Source organism: Mastomys coucha, unplaced genomic scaffold (genome assembly GCF_008632895.1).
Source record: "Mastomys coucha isolate ucsf_1 unplaced genomic scaffold, UCSF_Mcou_1 pScaffold22, whole genome shotgun sequence".
NCBI classification, from domain to species: Eukaryota; Metazoa; Chordata; class Mammalia; order Rodentia; family Muridae; genus Mastomys; species Mastomys coucha.
Window position 1 is genome coordinate 174,566,438 of NW_022196905.1, and position 15,361 is coordinate 174,581,798.

Consider the following 15,361-nt stretch of genomic DNA (forward strand, 5'->3'; position numbering starts at 1 on the left):
CTTCCCTTCCTCTCTCTTCTTCTGAGAGTTGGGGATCTCTTATTCTGCCAAATATTTCTCTGGTTTGTCACTTTCTCTGTCACATGGCTGCTTCCTTCTACAAACTAGCTTTACCTTCATTGTTTGGGATTAAAGGTATGTACTGAAGGTTAAGCCACGCCACAACTAGAAAGTTTTTTAGTAAGTAACAATCTCTGGGGTTCACAGTGTGATCAAATATCCTACAGCAAAAGGTATCTGTTAATGTGGTTTGTTTTATTCGATGAGAGATTTCTTTAAAATCTGATTTGCATCTCATTGAGCTAAATAGTTGCATCTAAATGGAAGCTGCTCTGCTCTTTACATTTACCATGGTGACTACCTATCTCAGTGGAAGCTGCTCTGCACTTTTACCATGGTGACTACCTATCTAAGTGGAAGCTGCTCTGCACTTTTACCATGATGACTCCTTCTCTATTCCTCTTCTCACCTTATACTTAATTTTCCCTGTATAATTTCATGTTTAAATATATGTCTATGCTATATTACTGTTTCTCTTCTTGTCTACAATTTGCAAAAGGAATGGAAAATATACATAGTAAAGGGAAAAGGCATTGCTGGATTTAGGGTGTTTTATTCAGTGGTAGGTTTTGTTTTGAAATAGCTCAGGCTTGCTTGGCACTCAACAATCCTATTGCCTCAGCCTCTGAAGAGTATTGAGATTGTAGCTGTGCACCACCATACTCAGCATATGTTCATTGTCTGCTCTTTAAAAAATAGAGTAAGTGTCACAAATCTGTGGATAGATTAAACCAAACCAGAATTTCCTTTGTTCCAACCTATAGTTGATGTCACTCCATCTTGGCAGTGTCCTGGTAGGTAACTTTGCTTTCTTGTCCAGGGGTTCTGTTTGCCATTCTTCTACCATTCCAGTTTGCCACTTTTTATGACCTTTTGTGACTAGTTCTTGCCCTGTACAGTTTTGAAAGTGATTCCTAGTGTACAAATTTCTCAAAGTGTAAAAGTCATTTGTGAATTTGGATCCTCGTAACATTTTCTGTACAATATAGCACACGATCCAGTGTAGGCTAGGTCCTACTTTGTATTATCTTTGAACATATCTGGAAAATCTTTTTCCTTGGTGGCAAATTTTCAGATCTCTTTGAAGGGTAAACAGGCATGCTTCATGAAGCCTGCTCCTTTGATGTATTTGTGAACGTTGTGATAGAGTATTCTTAGGTCACCATCTCACTGGGGACGAGGACACTTTTCTTTGTGGTAGTAACTCTTCCAGGCCTAAGTTGAAAATAAAGAATGTAAAAGATTGTGGAAAAGGGAAAGCCATCAAACTATAGTTATGTATCACACATACAGTTAATACTAAGTATTTTAGACCATTATTGGTATCCTTTATGAGTGATAGTGAGGCCTGACCATTACTAAGTTGTTCTGTACTTCTAATTCCCTAATTTTTTGCATTTTGTTATTAATTTCTTTTTGTTTTTGAGACAGGGTCTTGTGTAGCCTAGGCTGTCCTTGCTTGAGCTTGGCATATAGCCAAGGGTGGCTTTGAACTCCTGCTCTACCTCCCCAGGACTGCAAACAGCCATGTTTGATGGTGCCTACCCTGGCTTTTTGCTTTCGTGTACCAGTCTCTTTTTTTATTTCTATAGTATTACATGACCAGGTTTGTCCAGCTATCTCTATTTTTATTTCTATATCTCTTGGACAATTTATTAAAATACTTGAGTAAGACATTGACAACATAGTAAAGCAGTCTAAAATACATAGCAATATTTTCCTTTTAAAATTGATTTATATGTGCATTAAATATCTTTCAATTTTCTTGAGTGGTTTAAGTTGAAAAGAAACTCTAGAATTTTTAGTAAGTCTTAAAGTTTGTTAGTTATTTCACTAATAAAAATATATTTCTTTGAGAGGAATATATAGCTTTTTAGTTTTAAAAAAAAAAAAAATGACCAACAGTTAGTTGGTCCTTACATCAAAATTGCCTTATTTTACAGTAGCACAGAACTACTTGTAATAGATCTTTAAGGCTAGAAACTAATCACAGCTGTTAATGTTTCCATGATATAGTCAATCCAAGTATTTAAATGCAATACTGTATGTATTACAATATGTAGGGCCTGGATTGGGATGGCATACTGGCTTTAGAATTCAGATTAAGGCAGCAAACTTGGACCTGAAAATGAACTTGCCAGTTGAGTAAAAAGCAGGTTCTTTTAGTTTTCTTGGTCCATGTTTTGTCTTCTTGATAATGAGAAGGTAAAACGAGGCTTTAATATACACAAAGTACCTACTCTGTGCATAACATGCGTGGTAACTGTTTGCCATGAATTTGGTACAAAAGTAACAGCACTTAGTGTTTAGTGGGTTTGTTGTATGTAAGCCCGTCTACTGTCATAATGTCATCTTATTTCATTAGAAGATGTAAACATAAATAAATAGTGAGCTGATAGTGCATTCTCACCAGCAGATGACAGTATATGAAGGGAAGAGAAAAAAATGAGAAAAAGGAAGAGATTTGAGATAAGATGCTAAGAACACAAAATGAGTTGGAGGCAGAAATCAGAGGGGAAAAAAACCAAATGACGTGGACTTATGGGGGTTCTTAGCAGGGAGCTTTTACCATAATTTTCTACATTCTATCTCTTTCTCTTCAAATAGATGCTCCGTTACTGTTTTTCGTGTACAGACTGAGTCCTGACCATCTCTCTATGACACTAGATACCATTGAAGAATGGTAAGTATTTCAAGTGATGACTTTTACTATTATGACTTACAATTCTGTGATGACTTTTTAATAACTTATTTAGGTGATTAATTCTAATTTATGAATAGTTTTTTAATGGTTGATGTTGGTTGTAGGTGCCACAGTAGAGAGAAGCTCAACGAAGTGCTATGCCTTCATTTTCCGAAGGAGCAGAAGGGTCCAGCCTTCTTTCTTGGAAAAAAAAAAAGACTGGCCCCGACTAGTTCACTCCAGTTACTTTTATTCAATCATTATACAAAAATTAATTGGGGCTGGGAAAGGTTTCAACCACCACCGTTATCTTGCTCTTGCTGCCCGTGAGAGCAGACAGTCCACACAAACCTCACTCCCTTTAACCATGGCTAGCCAGAATCAGAAGAGGCGTGTCTTAGGACCAAGGTTTGTGTGGCTGCAAGCGCTCGTGTAGAACCAAGTGCAGACTGTCCTGGGAGACAAACATCTGTGACCTTGTGTTTGAAACTATCCATTGGAGTCTTCAGTGTGTACACAACTAAAGATCCCTGAATATTGTGATATGTCCAGCCTACTGTAACCTGTTGAGTGGAGCCACAGCTTTTATACATCATTAAACCCTCTGGGAAAGCTGTGATAGGGATACTGATTTTAAGCATACAGTGTGTGCTCTTTAACTCTTTTAAACATAAATAAATCAAGTATTAGCAAAACAGCATTCTCTCAGGAGTTATGCTTACTTACCTTTTAATTTTCTGTATCACTGTGGTTTTGGTGCACATAGTGTGCATGTTTGGGCATGCATGCCACAGTACCTGTGTGGAGGTCAGAGGACAACTTTGTGGAGTCTGTTCTCTCCTTTCCCTTTCTGTGGGTCTAGGCCTAGAACTCAAATCACTAGACTTGCACAGCAAGCCCATTGTTCAATGAGCTACCTCCCTAGCCTTGTGTTGACTTTCCTTTTTAATCCTTTGTTTTTAGAATAGTGAGTCAACTACTGGAATTATTGTATTCTTCCTGTAAGCCTTTGCCTCTGGTGAAAGTAAAAACCTCCCAGAGAAGTTGAACTTAACAGGTTTATTTCTCCAAGGACGGTGATCTTCCAGGGTACTTTTCTAAAAGATCCTGGTATGTGGCAAAGTAAACAATACAGCCAGGAAACGAAAACTAGTTAGAGTAGGTTCTGATGGCCATTTAAGTAAAAATTAAAAGCACAGTAAGTCTAAGCTTTAGGTCATTATTGTTCTACATTAAGACATTGAAGATACACTCCCTTCCCAAGTTACATGTCATACCTGGTCAAATCTCACTATAAGATTTGAAAGAGAACGAAGGATAGACTAGTTGCCGAAAAATGGGTGAACTTCATTTAAATGTGTATACAAGTGTTGACATTTAAGTCCTAGAATAACTTTCACTTTTACAATAACCTTTACATTTACATTGTACGATAGCATGTAATCCTGGCTGTACATGTTGGAGCTGCTGTTCATCCAGGTACTCCTGCTTGAATTGACCAAGTAAAATCAGAGTCAGCTGAGAGTATTATTAACAGAGGCTCTTGCTGATGATAGCAGTGCAGGGCCAACTCTGGACCCTGTAGGAAAGTTTCCTTTCAGGCTTCCATCGTTGAAGCAGTGTACTCTTTACATCCTTGAGCCCTCCCATCACTGTGGAACAAACATTTGGTAGTGAATAATCAGTTACAATGTTAGCCTGAAGCATTGTGTTTTAGACAACATATTTTGGTATGAGCCATTTTGTAATCCTTTTTATTGCAGACTTGCTGACTAAGGCTCATTTGTCCACAGGAAATCTTCTAAAAGCCCCTGCCTCTACTTTAGGACATCTTGGCTGCTTTAAGGAAATACCCCATATGGGGCAACTCTAAAAGAACAAAGGCTTGCTTTTTATAGTTGGGAAGTCTGCTCAGGCAGCTGGTAGAACTGGTGTGTGATGAGGGACACTTCCTCGTTCACATTGTGTCCTTGTGGTGAGAGATGTCTATGGGATCATTGTACTAGGGGCACTAATCCCATCAGGAAGGTACACCTGTCAAGACCTAATTCCTTCCGAAAGGTCCCATCTTTGCTTTTATAATTGGTTCTAATGTTCAGATCTTGTACCCATTTGGGATTAATCCAACTTTGTTCTTCCATGTGTAGATAGTCAGTATTCCTGGTTGTGTTTATTGCAAGTACTGCCCTCTGAAATGGGATTGGCGTCTGTATAGAACAGTTTATTTCATATGCAATAATGATTTATTTTGGACCTCTTGATTGTAGCTCAGTGGTCTGGATGTCGGGTAGGCTCCAAAGAATATGAACTTAAAAAAATAAGTTAATAAATAATATATACACATATATAGTGTATATATGGATATTTGCATAGATATATAATGCAGGAAACAAAGTATTATAAACAAATAACTCAGACAAAAATGGATTCATATTTATTAGAATTAAGATGGTGGAATTGCTGGTTGATGGTGACACACACTTTTAATTTTGGGAGGTAAGAGTAGATCTCTATGAATTTGAGGCCACCCTGGTCTACAGAGCAGGTTCCAGGACAGCCCGAGCTACACAGAGAAATACTGCCTTGAATAACAAAAACAAACAAACAAAAAGATGGAATTATCAAATAAAAGTATGTTTAGGGCCAGTGAGGTGGTTTAGCCAGTAAAAAATGTTTTTTTCTGAAGCCTAATGACCTCAATTTGAGTCCCTGGTACTCAATGTGGAAGAAGAAAGCTAACATTAGAAAGTTGTCCTCTGACCCACTGTGGTACAGAGGTGTGTGTGTGTGTGTGTGTGTGTGTGTGTGTGCGCGTGCGTGCATGCATGCACACATACAGAAAGACAGTGCACGTAATTTTAAAGATATGTTTATTTTACATTTAAAGAAATGACAGTGTTAGAATGCAGAGAAATCAGAACAGAGTCATTCATGGCTACACATAGATTTGGAGGCCAAACTGGCTATATAAGACCCTGACTCGCCGGGCAGTGGTGGTGCACGCCTTTAATCCCAGCTTTTACTTGACCATTTCTCCAGCCCCTGTAATTTAAAAATTTTAAAAACTTAGTAGTCTAGTAGATTAGAACCCTCTGAAGAACCATTTTACTTGGATGTAATTGAGGAGCTTAGAAACTTGGAGAGTAAAGGTAGATATTTGAATATAAGTACTTATCCTTTTTTTTTAATTATTGTTAGGTTATGTTTTGAATGCTTGTTAAGTGCACCATGTACATATAGTGCCAAAGGAGGGCATCAATTCCCTTGATGATGCCCTTGAGTTAACAAATAGTTTTTAGTGATCAGCTGAAATATTTTGTTGAAGTTGATTAGGAGTGGTGATCTGTGCTTGCTTTGAGCAATTTCTCAACTATAACTAATAGTCTTAGGAACTCGTGTTCCTGATTTGTAAGGATAGTTCTATAAAAATACAAATAAACTGTGACAGAGCCCAGCAGTGACTTGGCACTAGTACCCCCAGGTTGTCCTCTGACCTCTCCACTATGGAACATACACGCCCCACCACACCCAAGCTAGTGCATACATGCACACACACACAAAATCACAAGTAAATAATAAGCGTAAAAAATAGACTTTTGAGATGATTACATCTATATAGACCAACTATTCAATTTTAAGAGTTTATTTCTTTTTTTTTTCTGAGACAGGGTTTCTCTGTATAGCCCTGGCTGTCCTGGAACTCACTCTGTAGACCAGGCTGGCCTCGAACTCAGAAATCCACCTGCCTCTGCCTCCCAAGTGCTGGGATTAAAGGTGCGGGGGCACCACCGCCTGAAAAGTTTATTTCTTTTGCCGTCAACTTGTCTATTAAAAATATATAAACATTCATTATACGTACAAGATAATGTACAGGAAAGATAATGACTTGCCCAAGGTCTTGCTTGCTGGCTAATTGAAGAACTAGAGGTAGGCCTATATTTGACTTCTGTTCGTCCTTACAATATTGTACTTCTCAATAGACTTGAGGTGGTCCGTAAAAAGGAATCAGATATACATTTACAGTTAGTATTGTGTCCTGTATCTCTGTAACATAGATACTGTTACAGAGAGAAGCCCAGCACTTTGCTCAGAGCAATATTCTTTGTCCAGTAGAACCAGAATTCTAATCCATTATTACATTTACCTTCCCAACTAACATTCTATATAACTTACTTGGCATTTGGGTCCAAGCTTTCTTTCAGGAACTGAGTTGGTCTCTTGTCAGTCCCTGAAGTTCCTAAGCCCAGGCACCCAGTATCACTTTTCCCAATTACTTTTCCAAAGTTCTTATATTTTATTTCTTCTGCTCTATGAGCAACTCCAGTATACTGTTAAGAAGTGGTAACGGCAGGTATCCTTATTTTATTCTTGATGTTAAGAAGAATGCTTTTTACATTTCCAACTTCCTGTAGATTTTTAGTACTATATATATATAAAGTCAGGTTATGGATGTTTCTATTGTCTCTTAAGCTTTATAAAATATAAATGGATTTTAAGTTTCACTTTTTCTTTCTGTGTCTGTTGAAATCGCCACTCTCTGTAATAAAAAGTGGATATTTTTCCTGTTGTTAAATGACCCTTGCTTTTTTAGAGATAAATTTATATTATGATTTATTAATGGTATCTTTCAAAATCTATTCTTACTTAGTTTTTAATAGAAGATTGTCAATTCTTTTTATTTTTCTAAATTCAATTTTTAATGTTCTATTTCCCAAGAATTTGTTTTATCTAATCCTTAAGTATAATGGCTCAAACTTGTTAATTATGCATCTTTAAAACCTATATGAATAGACATTTTAATGTGGGCAACTTAGATTTTGGTTCATATGTTCTTTAGTTGTCTTATATCCATCCATTGTTCATTACTTGTTACTGATGTTTTTAGAATTTATTCCTTCTCCTCTAGTCTTCACCTAGGATGGTCCTAGTACTCCAGAGGACACATCACCACAACCCTTGAGATTCAACTCTTACTTTAAGCATATAAAGTAAACAATGTGTGTATATATGTGTATATATATATACATATATACATGCACACATATAATAAGTTATAGGACTACTGTATATATTCTATAATATGTTATACATTTTATACATGAATACAAAAATTAACAGTATAAATGTAATGGTTCTGAGCCCATGATACATACGTATAAAAGACTTTTTATGAATGTGACTGGTCTATTTAGACTGCTTTAAAAAAAAGTTAATTGAAAAGAAACAGCTATTACTTAGCAGAAAATATTGAGCCCCCTTATTTCCCAAATAACATCTTTTGTCAACTTTAAAATTAGCTTTTAGTGATACTATATTGTCCTAAACACCAAAAAACCAAAATGAGTTAATTTAAGAAACGTTATTAGTAAATTCTACTAGAGAAATGCTTTGTATGAAAACATACAACTGGAATCATTCAGTTTCTCTGAGTGCATAATTTAACTGCAGTAGTAGTATGGAACACTTGGGTCTTTCTTCAGGTATATTAGCTGCTCCATATCTCATTTGTTGTTGATAACAGCAAACCATGACAGCTGGCGAGATGCCTCAGTGGGTAAGACTGAGTACTCTTCCAAAGGTCCTGAGTTCAAATCCCACATGGTGGCTCACACCATCCATAATGAGACCTGATGCCCTATTCTGGTGTGTCTGAAGACAGCTACAGTATACTTATAATATTAAATAAAAGCTTTGGTCCGGAGCAAGCAGGGTTGACTGGAGCAAGCAGAGGTCCTAAATTCAATTGTCAACAACCACATGAAGGCTCACAACCATCTTTACAGCTACAGTGTTCTCATATACATAAATTTTTTTAAATTATTAATTAAAAAAGATAATAAACCATGACTAATTAAGAGGTTTTTATAAGTTTCCTTTTCATTACTAAGCTTACGAGTAGACATAGCTTTTACTGCTGCAGGATATTGTAAAGATGATATTCTCTTTTGTTTAAGACAGAGTCTCCCTAAGTATGTAGTCCTGACTGTTCTGGAATTCACTGTGAAGCCGAGGCTGGCCTTGAACTCACAGAGATCTGCTTTCTTGTTATGAGAAACTGGCTCACTAGTGTTTGCCACTGTGAACAGATGAAGGGCTCATTGTCTTGTTCATTCCTACTCTTACCTATGTTGGAACATCACAAGGTCTCTTACAGAGGACACAGAAAGGATAGGGACTGGGAGATCCTCTGTAAACCTCTGTACACTCTTAGCCTTTGTGACTCGTCTGCAGAATTTAACAGCTCATAATGGCATTATGACTCAGTGTCTGAGCTGAGCAGTTGGCATCAAGCTGCTCACCAGCCATAGGAAATGGTGGCTTACAGAATGTCTTTGTATGGAAGTCCCATAACTTCCTTTAATAACTAGGTTGAGAGATGAAGAATGAGTGTTGGAGGAGCTGGGAGTTGGAGGAGCTCAGCAGTTAAGAGCACTTGCTGTTCCTCCAGAGGTCCCAAGTTCTAGGGCATCTAGTGCCTTCTTCTGACCTCAGTGGGCCCTGCATACATGTAATACGCATGCATACATACATACATACATACATACATACTACACATACACAGAAAATAATAAAATTTTTAAAATTTTAAAAAGAAAGCTTTAAAAATCTGTTTGAGGTGTCTGGCTGGAGGAGGAGTGTGTTCATTGTTACTAACCCAACTTAAGCATTATACAAGCAATTGAACAATGCCTTGTTAGCTATCATCTAAGTATAGGGATGGCCATCAATAAGCAATGTATGACTCTCCCAAGTTTCTCCAAAAGCCAGGAATTGTGATTTAAAGAAAATATAAGTGTGGTAAGATCAAATGTATAGAAAGATGAACTTTTATAGAATAGAATATTTAGCAAAAGTTTTGCCATGTTTGTAAAGATGTAGTGGTGGAAATGCTTAAACTTTCAGGAATAAAGATGCTTGGTTGCTCCTTTGTAGCCTAGTAAATTACAAGGAAGTAGTCTGTTGGAAACTTGAAAAAGTTACATACAGAATATATTTTTAATTTATTCATTTTTCCACTTGGGGTAAGCTGGCAAATTGCAATTGAAACCTGTTAAATTGCAATTGAAACCTGTTGACAGTGTGACTCAGATTGTATTGTTACCCTGTTTCCTTTGAGGACTTTAGCTTATTACCATATTATATGGCAGTACATAGGTAAGAAGCGTATTTAGTGATCATAACTTAATAATTTGGGTTGATTTTAGACTTCCAACAACATGGAAATGAATGAGGATGATAAGTCCAACAGCCCAGACAGTGAATCTTTGTGGACTACGGACGCAGAAGCCAGTGCTGGGAAGAAGTTCACCATTCCAAAGATCAGGAGGACGACTGAGAAAGGTAGCGTTTCTATAGAAGAGACTTTTTATAAAAATTCTGTTTCTCTGGTTTGTTTGTTTGTTCTGACCCAGTATTAAACTAGGTTAAGTTAAATCTTTGGCTCCTCAAATACACATATGCCTCACAAAATGAAGTGACACAGTTTCTAGTCTACCCAGTAATTACACTAAAACCCTTGGATTTTACAGTAAAACTTGTCTTACAACAAGTTCCAAAAGTAGAAAGAAAAAAGAGGAACATGAGGCTAGAGAATAGTTGACAGTATGTTTTCTGGAATCTGTTTGCTCCAACTAGATGGTGCCTACCACCCAGAAATACCAAATGGCATAGGCTCCTCCTGCAAGAAATTTAAAAGAAAAATCTTATTTTCTTTGCTATGGCGTTGAAGTGGGGCAGTTCAAGAGTTGGGAGCTATTAGATATCAGATGAAACTCCAGGAATTTGGATGATGGCATGACCACTGCACATTCGCTACCAAATGCGATGTCCAAAGAAGCCAAGTAGGAAGCCTAAATGACAGCCAGGTTACCACTGTCTTACTTTGTAGCAGTAGTGACCAAGTCGGAGCCTGGACTGTCCATCTCTGCCACCCTTTGCCCAAAGCCTTGCTTTTGTGGCAATGAGTTGCCTCTTCTCACAAGGGTAGAGGTGCTAAAAGCAAAGTACAGAGCTTAGTCTTGTACCACATCCAGGCATTCGTGCCTACACAAAGCACAAGAGGCTGAGTAGGTATGTTGCATGTGCTTTTCCTGCTTGCAGTAGCAGTGGGACACACCCCACACCCTAGAGTACTGGTGTAAACCCTAAAGAGAACAAGGACTTCAGGTCTGCCTTGTGGGGCTGACTGTTCAGTTTGATTATCAGCAGTTTCCCCAAGCAGCATGGTTTTAGTAGATGTGCTAAAATCAAGACTAGATATGACCTGGAGTCTCATAATACCATCATTCAGGAAAACCTCAATGTGATTGAGTAAAACTGCTCTGTAAACAATCAGTACTGCGGTACCACAGTGACACATGTTGGGATAATTTGGAAACACTTCAATTATTTTTTTAATTTTTTTCACATGATATATTTTGAGCATATTCTCAAGTCCTCTCAGAGCCCATTCACCTCTTTACCCACCAAAGTTCATGTTTGTTATTTTTCTTCTCAAAAGAAAAGAAAAGATAGACCAAAGAAGCCATAAAGACAAAAAGCACTGAACTGTAACAGAAAAGCTCACAAAAAGCATGGAGTCCATTTCATGTTGGGCAGCTACTCCTGAAGATGAGGCCTGCCCTGTGTTGTGGTTGAGATACCTAGGTCCACCACTCTTGTTGAAGAAAATCTATTTTCTCTGTCCTAGAAAAGAACTTTTTTAAAGAAGTCTTTGGAATATGCTTCAGTAAGCAATCATAATCTAGAGACAAACTAAACATTAGAAAATGACTTAAAAGAAGTGAAGTCGAGAATAAAGAGCCAAGGGGGAAGCAGACCTGGTGATCCCCTTGGGATCCTAACTGTCATGACGTTCTCCACAAGTTCAAAAGCTTCCTTTCTACTTAGGTTTTTAAAAAAAAACCTCAAGCAAAATTTTATAAAAGTACAAGAAGAACTACATAAATCTATTATATTTCAAAATTCAACACTCCATCATAAGTGGATACGTTTAGCAATCAGTAAGATTGTAATGAAAGTCAACACCACTATTAGTCATCTGGATTTAATATTTAGGTACACAGTCTAAGTTCACACACACACACATGCATACACATCTTTGCCTTAAAACATACATACCTCATTCAAAGCCTGCTCTTAGAAAAGAATAAAATTTAAAAGTTGAAATAGCAAAAAGTTGGGGGCTGAAGAGATGGCTCAGGGGTTAGGAGCACTGACTGCTCTTCCAGAGGTCCTAAGTTCAATTCCCAGCAACCACATGGTGGCTCACAACCACTTGTAATAGGATCCGGTGCCCTTTTCTGCTGTGTCTGAAGATAGCAACAGTGTTCACATACATATAAATATATCTTTAAAAAAACAAACAAAAAAGAAATAGCAAAAGGTTGCCTGGAAAATCCAAAATACTTGAAAATTAAACACAGTTATTAAGCAACATAGGTCAAAGACTACGTAACGAGAGGATCTTTAAGGCACCTTGAACACAGTGAACATGAAAACACAAGATTTTGGGGACACAAGAAAAGCAGTGGTTAGGAAAGTGCACAGCATTCAGTGCATATATTAGAAGAGAAACATGCAAGATCAACAACAGCTTAGTGTTGCACCTTTGGAAACAGGATGGGCAGCCAGAAGAATTAACTTGAAAAAGAGAATTAGTAGGCATTTAAAAACAGAACAAAATCAGGTTCTTTGAAAAGATAATGCTAATAAGCCTCTACCCAGGGTTACTAAGATGGGCAGAGGGGAGGAGAGAATACAGACTGTCGATATTAAAAATTAGAAGAATCATCACTAGGTTATCGGATTACTTAATATATTACTAACTCTACCCGCAGATGTATATCCTAATTGAAATGTGCAATGTCTTACGTATACAGTAAGAATGAAACAAAGAAATGGGCAAGGCCAGTGTGATGGTGGCCTTTTACCCACCAGGTACTTGCTGCACAAGTTTGACAGCTTTAGTGGAAGAGAGAGAAGTGACTACTCAGTTGTCTTCTGACCTCCGCATACAGGCATATAGTCAGATAGGAACATCATACTGAAAGTCAAAGTAGAAAATAGACCATCTGAATATATCTCCATTAAAGAAATCAAATTAACAGTTATTCATCTACACTTACAGCACAAGGCCTAAAATAGGTTCACTGGTGAATATTCATATACATTTGGAGAATATATTATACCAATTTTCAGTAATCTCTTTTAAGAAGGCAGACTCCAGCCAGGTCCATGCCTCTAACTTCAGCCATGTTAACAATGAAAGAGGAAGTTCTTGGGGGGCGGGTCCCACTCTTAGACAAGGAACTATAAGCAACTAATGTCAGCTGGGAGAATGAATTAGGGATGAACCTCCTTCCTGCTTGTCAGTTGAAACCTGAAACCATGTACACAAAACAAAATGGACTCAGCAGGCTGTATTTCTATACATTTGTGTGTCTATGTGTGCACACTGTATAGAAATAATGAAAAGATGCTGTCATTGAGAGCACAGGACATGGGAGGGTCTGGGAAGAGGAGTGAGAAAAGGGAAAGTAATATAATTCTACTTCAGTTAATAACAGTAAAAACGGAAGATGGAATTAAGGGACATGTGTCCTAGGTTTGTGAGTCCATCATCACCCAATACCAAAACAGCAAAATCATCACTTACCAGGAAGGACTTCATTTTCATGTAAGCTGTCATTCAAATACACGCAAAACCCTCAGAAAGTTAAACACAAGAGTGTGTGTGATGAATTTTAGGGCAAGTGAAATAGCACTGTGAAGAAAAGCACTTGCCACCAAACCTGACTTGAGTTCGGTTCCAGATCCTACATGGTAGAAAGACCTGACACACACAATCATCCTTTGACCTCCCAAAAATGAACAAACAAATGTCATTTTTAAAATTCATTGACTTTTACTTTATTATCAGTTGGAATGTATCCCCTAGAGATATAGGGCTAGTTCAACATTAGAAAATGGTTTATACTCTTGACTATATAAAAGAAAAATACAATTATAGCAATAGGTACAAACTAGCATTTGTAAAACCAGTTTGTTACTTGAGTATGCCCAGTTTTGCAATACAGGCTTAGTATTTTTCACCTGAGGTTCTGAACTCTGAAGTGAGTTGAGAACCAATCGACCTGTTGTAACATCCACAACTTTACATTGTTGTCATGATGTTTTAACAGCCTAGAAAAGTCAGAGAAGTCAAAGAAATACCTGTTCTCAACCACTTAGACTAACGAATAGTCAACATGTTTGTAAAATGCCTACAGCTAATGAATTTAAAACCCTACAATCAAGTCACAAATGTCTGTTTTATCCTTTTTCATCTTAATACAGAAAGTGAAAGAATTGGACAGAAAGACGTAAAACTATCCTTGTTCATAGAGGCATGATGTAAGAAATCCAAAAGAATCAACACTTGATGCACATAAACAGTTTTAGGGACAACTGAACACAAACAACAAAACACAGCTCCTAGGTGCTTTGATCCCAGCACACAAAGAGAGGCAGGAAGATCTCTGAATTTGAGGCCTACCTGGTTTACATAGTTTCAGGTCTCAAAACAAAAACAACCTCAGATAGCTAACATAAAAGAAAGTCTAGATGACCCTAGATTTAACAGTAACTCAGTTATAGTGCCAAAGGCATAAGCTAGGAAAGCCTTGACTTAGCTGGACTTAGTAAAATTGAAAATGTGTGCTCTGAAACACATTGCCAATGGAACAGAGCTCAGCTTTACAGGCAGTCCTGGTGCTGGCCTCATGATACAATGAATGTGACTCCCAGTCTGGTTCTGAAATGGAAAGCTACCTGATTATTTAGTGTCACTTTGCTAATAGATATGAAATTTTGAGGGGCTTTTGCATGGAGCACAATGATGAACTATCAGCATATGGAACAGATTAGAGTGGGATTGTATCTGTTGACAAGTACGACAGTGTTTTACTGTTTTTGAAATCAATGAGAAGGAACAAGCTTTGGAATACTTTCAGAAGCACCCTGAGGATCTCATAATGGTAGCAGAAGGATACTCATTAAAAGCCCTGTTATACTCCATAGCATTCTGTTGTGGATAATTCCTTTTCTAATACCATTCTTAGAGATGTTTTTATTCTTTTCTTTTTGTACAAAGTTGATCTGAGAAGAGCAATCTGCTCCATTGCCCCCTTATCATTCATATTACTTGCAGTTGCCACCAGACATTATTTGCCAAGGATTCTAATCAAGTCATCAGACAACAACTGATGGGCAGGTAAAATTGGCCATTTCGCTTAGCATAACAAATCCTCCACTACTGATAGCAAAACCTTACAAAGCTCAGAAGTTCACTGGAGTAGGGGCTTTTTAAAAAATGAAAATATTGTTATCTGAATAATAATGACCTTTTAGATAAAGTTCGAGATACTGTACTCCAGAATCTGCTGTTGGTTTCAGCTTTTGGAAGTCAGACCCTTATTTGCAGTCTGCAGAAACTTAAGTACTTCAACTGTTGTATACTGCAGTAGTGATTCAGAAATTGGCTGGGGAGGACTGCATGTGAACAAGACCCTCCTGTTAGCTAGTAAGAAGAATCTAACGATGACCATGAAATTCAAATTTTTAGCAAAAAAAAAAAAA

The 15,361-nt window shown here is 37.5% G+C and overlaps 1 protein-coding gene across 3 annotated transcripts in view; it reads left to right on the forward strand.

Annotated features, from left to right (window-relative positions):
- The window catches only part of Tex15 (testis expressed 15, meiosis and synapsis associated), a 61,634-nt gene that overhangs the window by 8,799 nt on the left and 37,474 nt on the right, over positions 1-15,361 (forward strand). For all 3 annotated transcript variants that reach the window (XM_031339510.1, XM_031339512.1, XM_031339511.1), the window contains 2 exons: positions 2,668-2,743; positions 9,949-10,084. In XM_031339510.1, coding sequence (XP_031195370.1) covers positions 2,741-2,743; positions 9,949-10,084 — 139 coding nt within the window. In that variant the 5' untranslated portion in view covers positions 2,668-2,740. The remainder of the gene's footprint in view (positions 1-2,667; positions 2,744-9,948; positions 10,085-15,361) is intronic.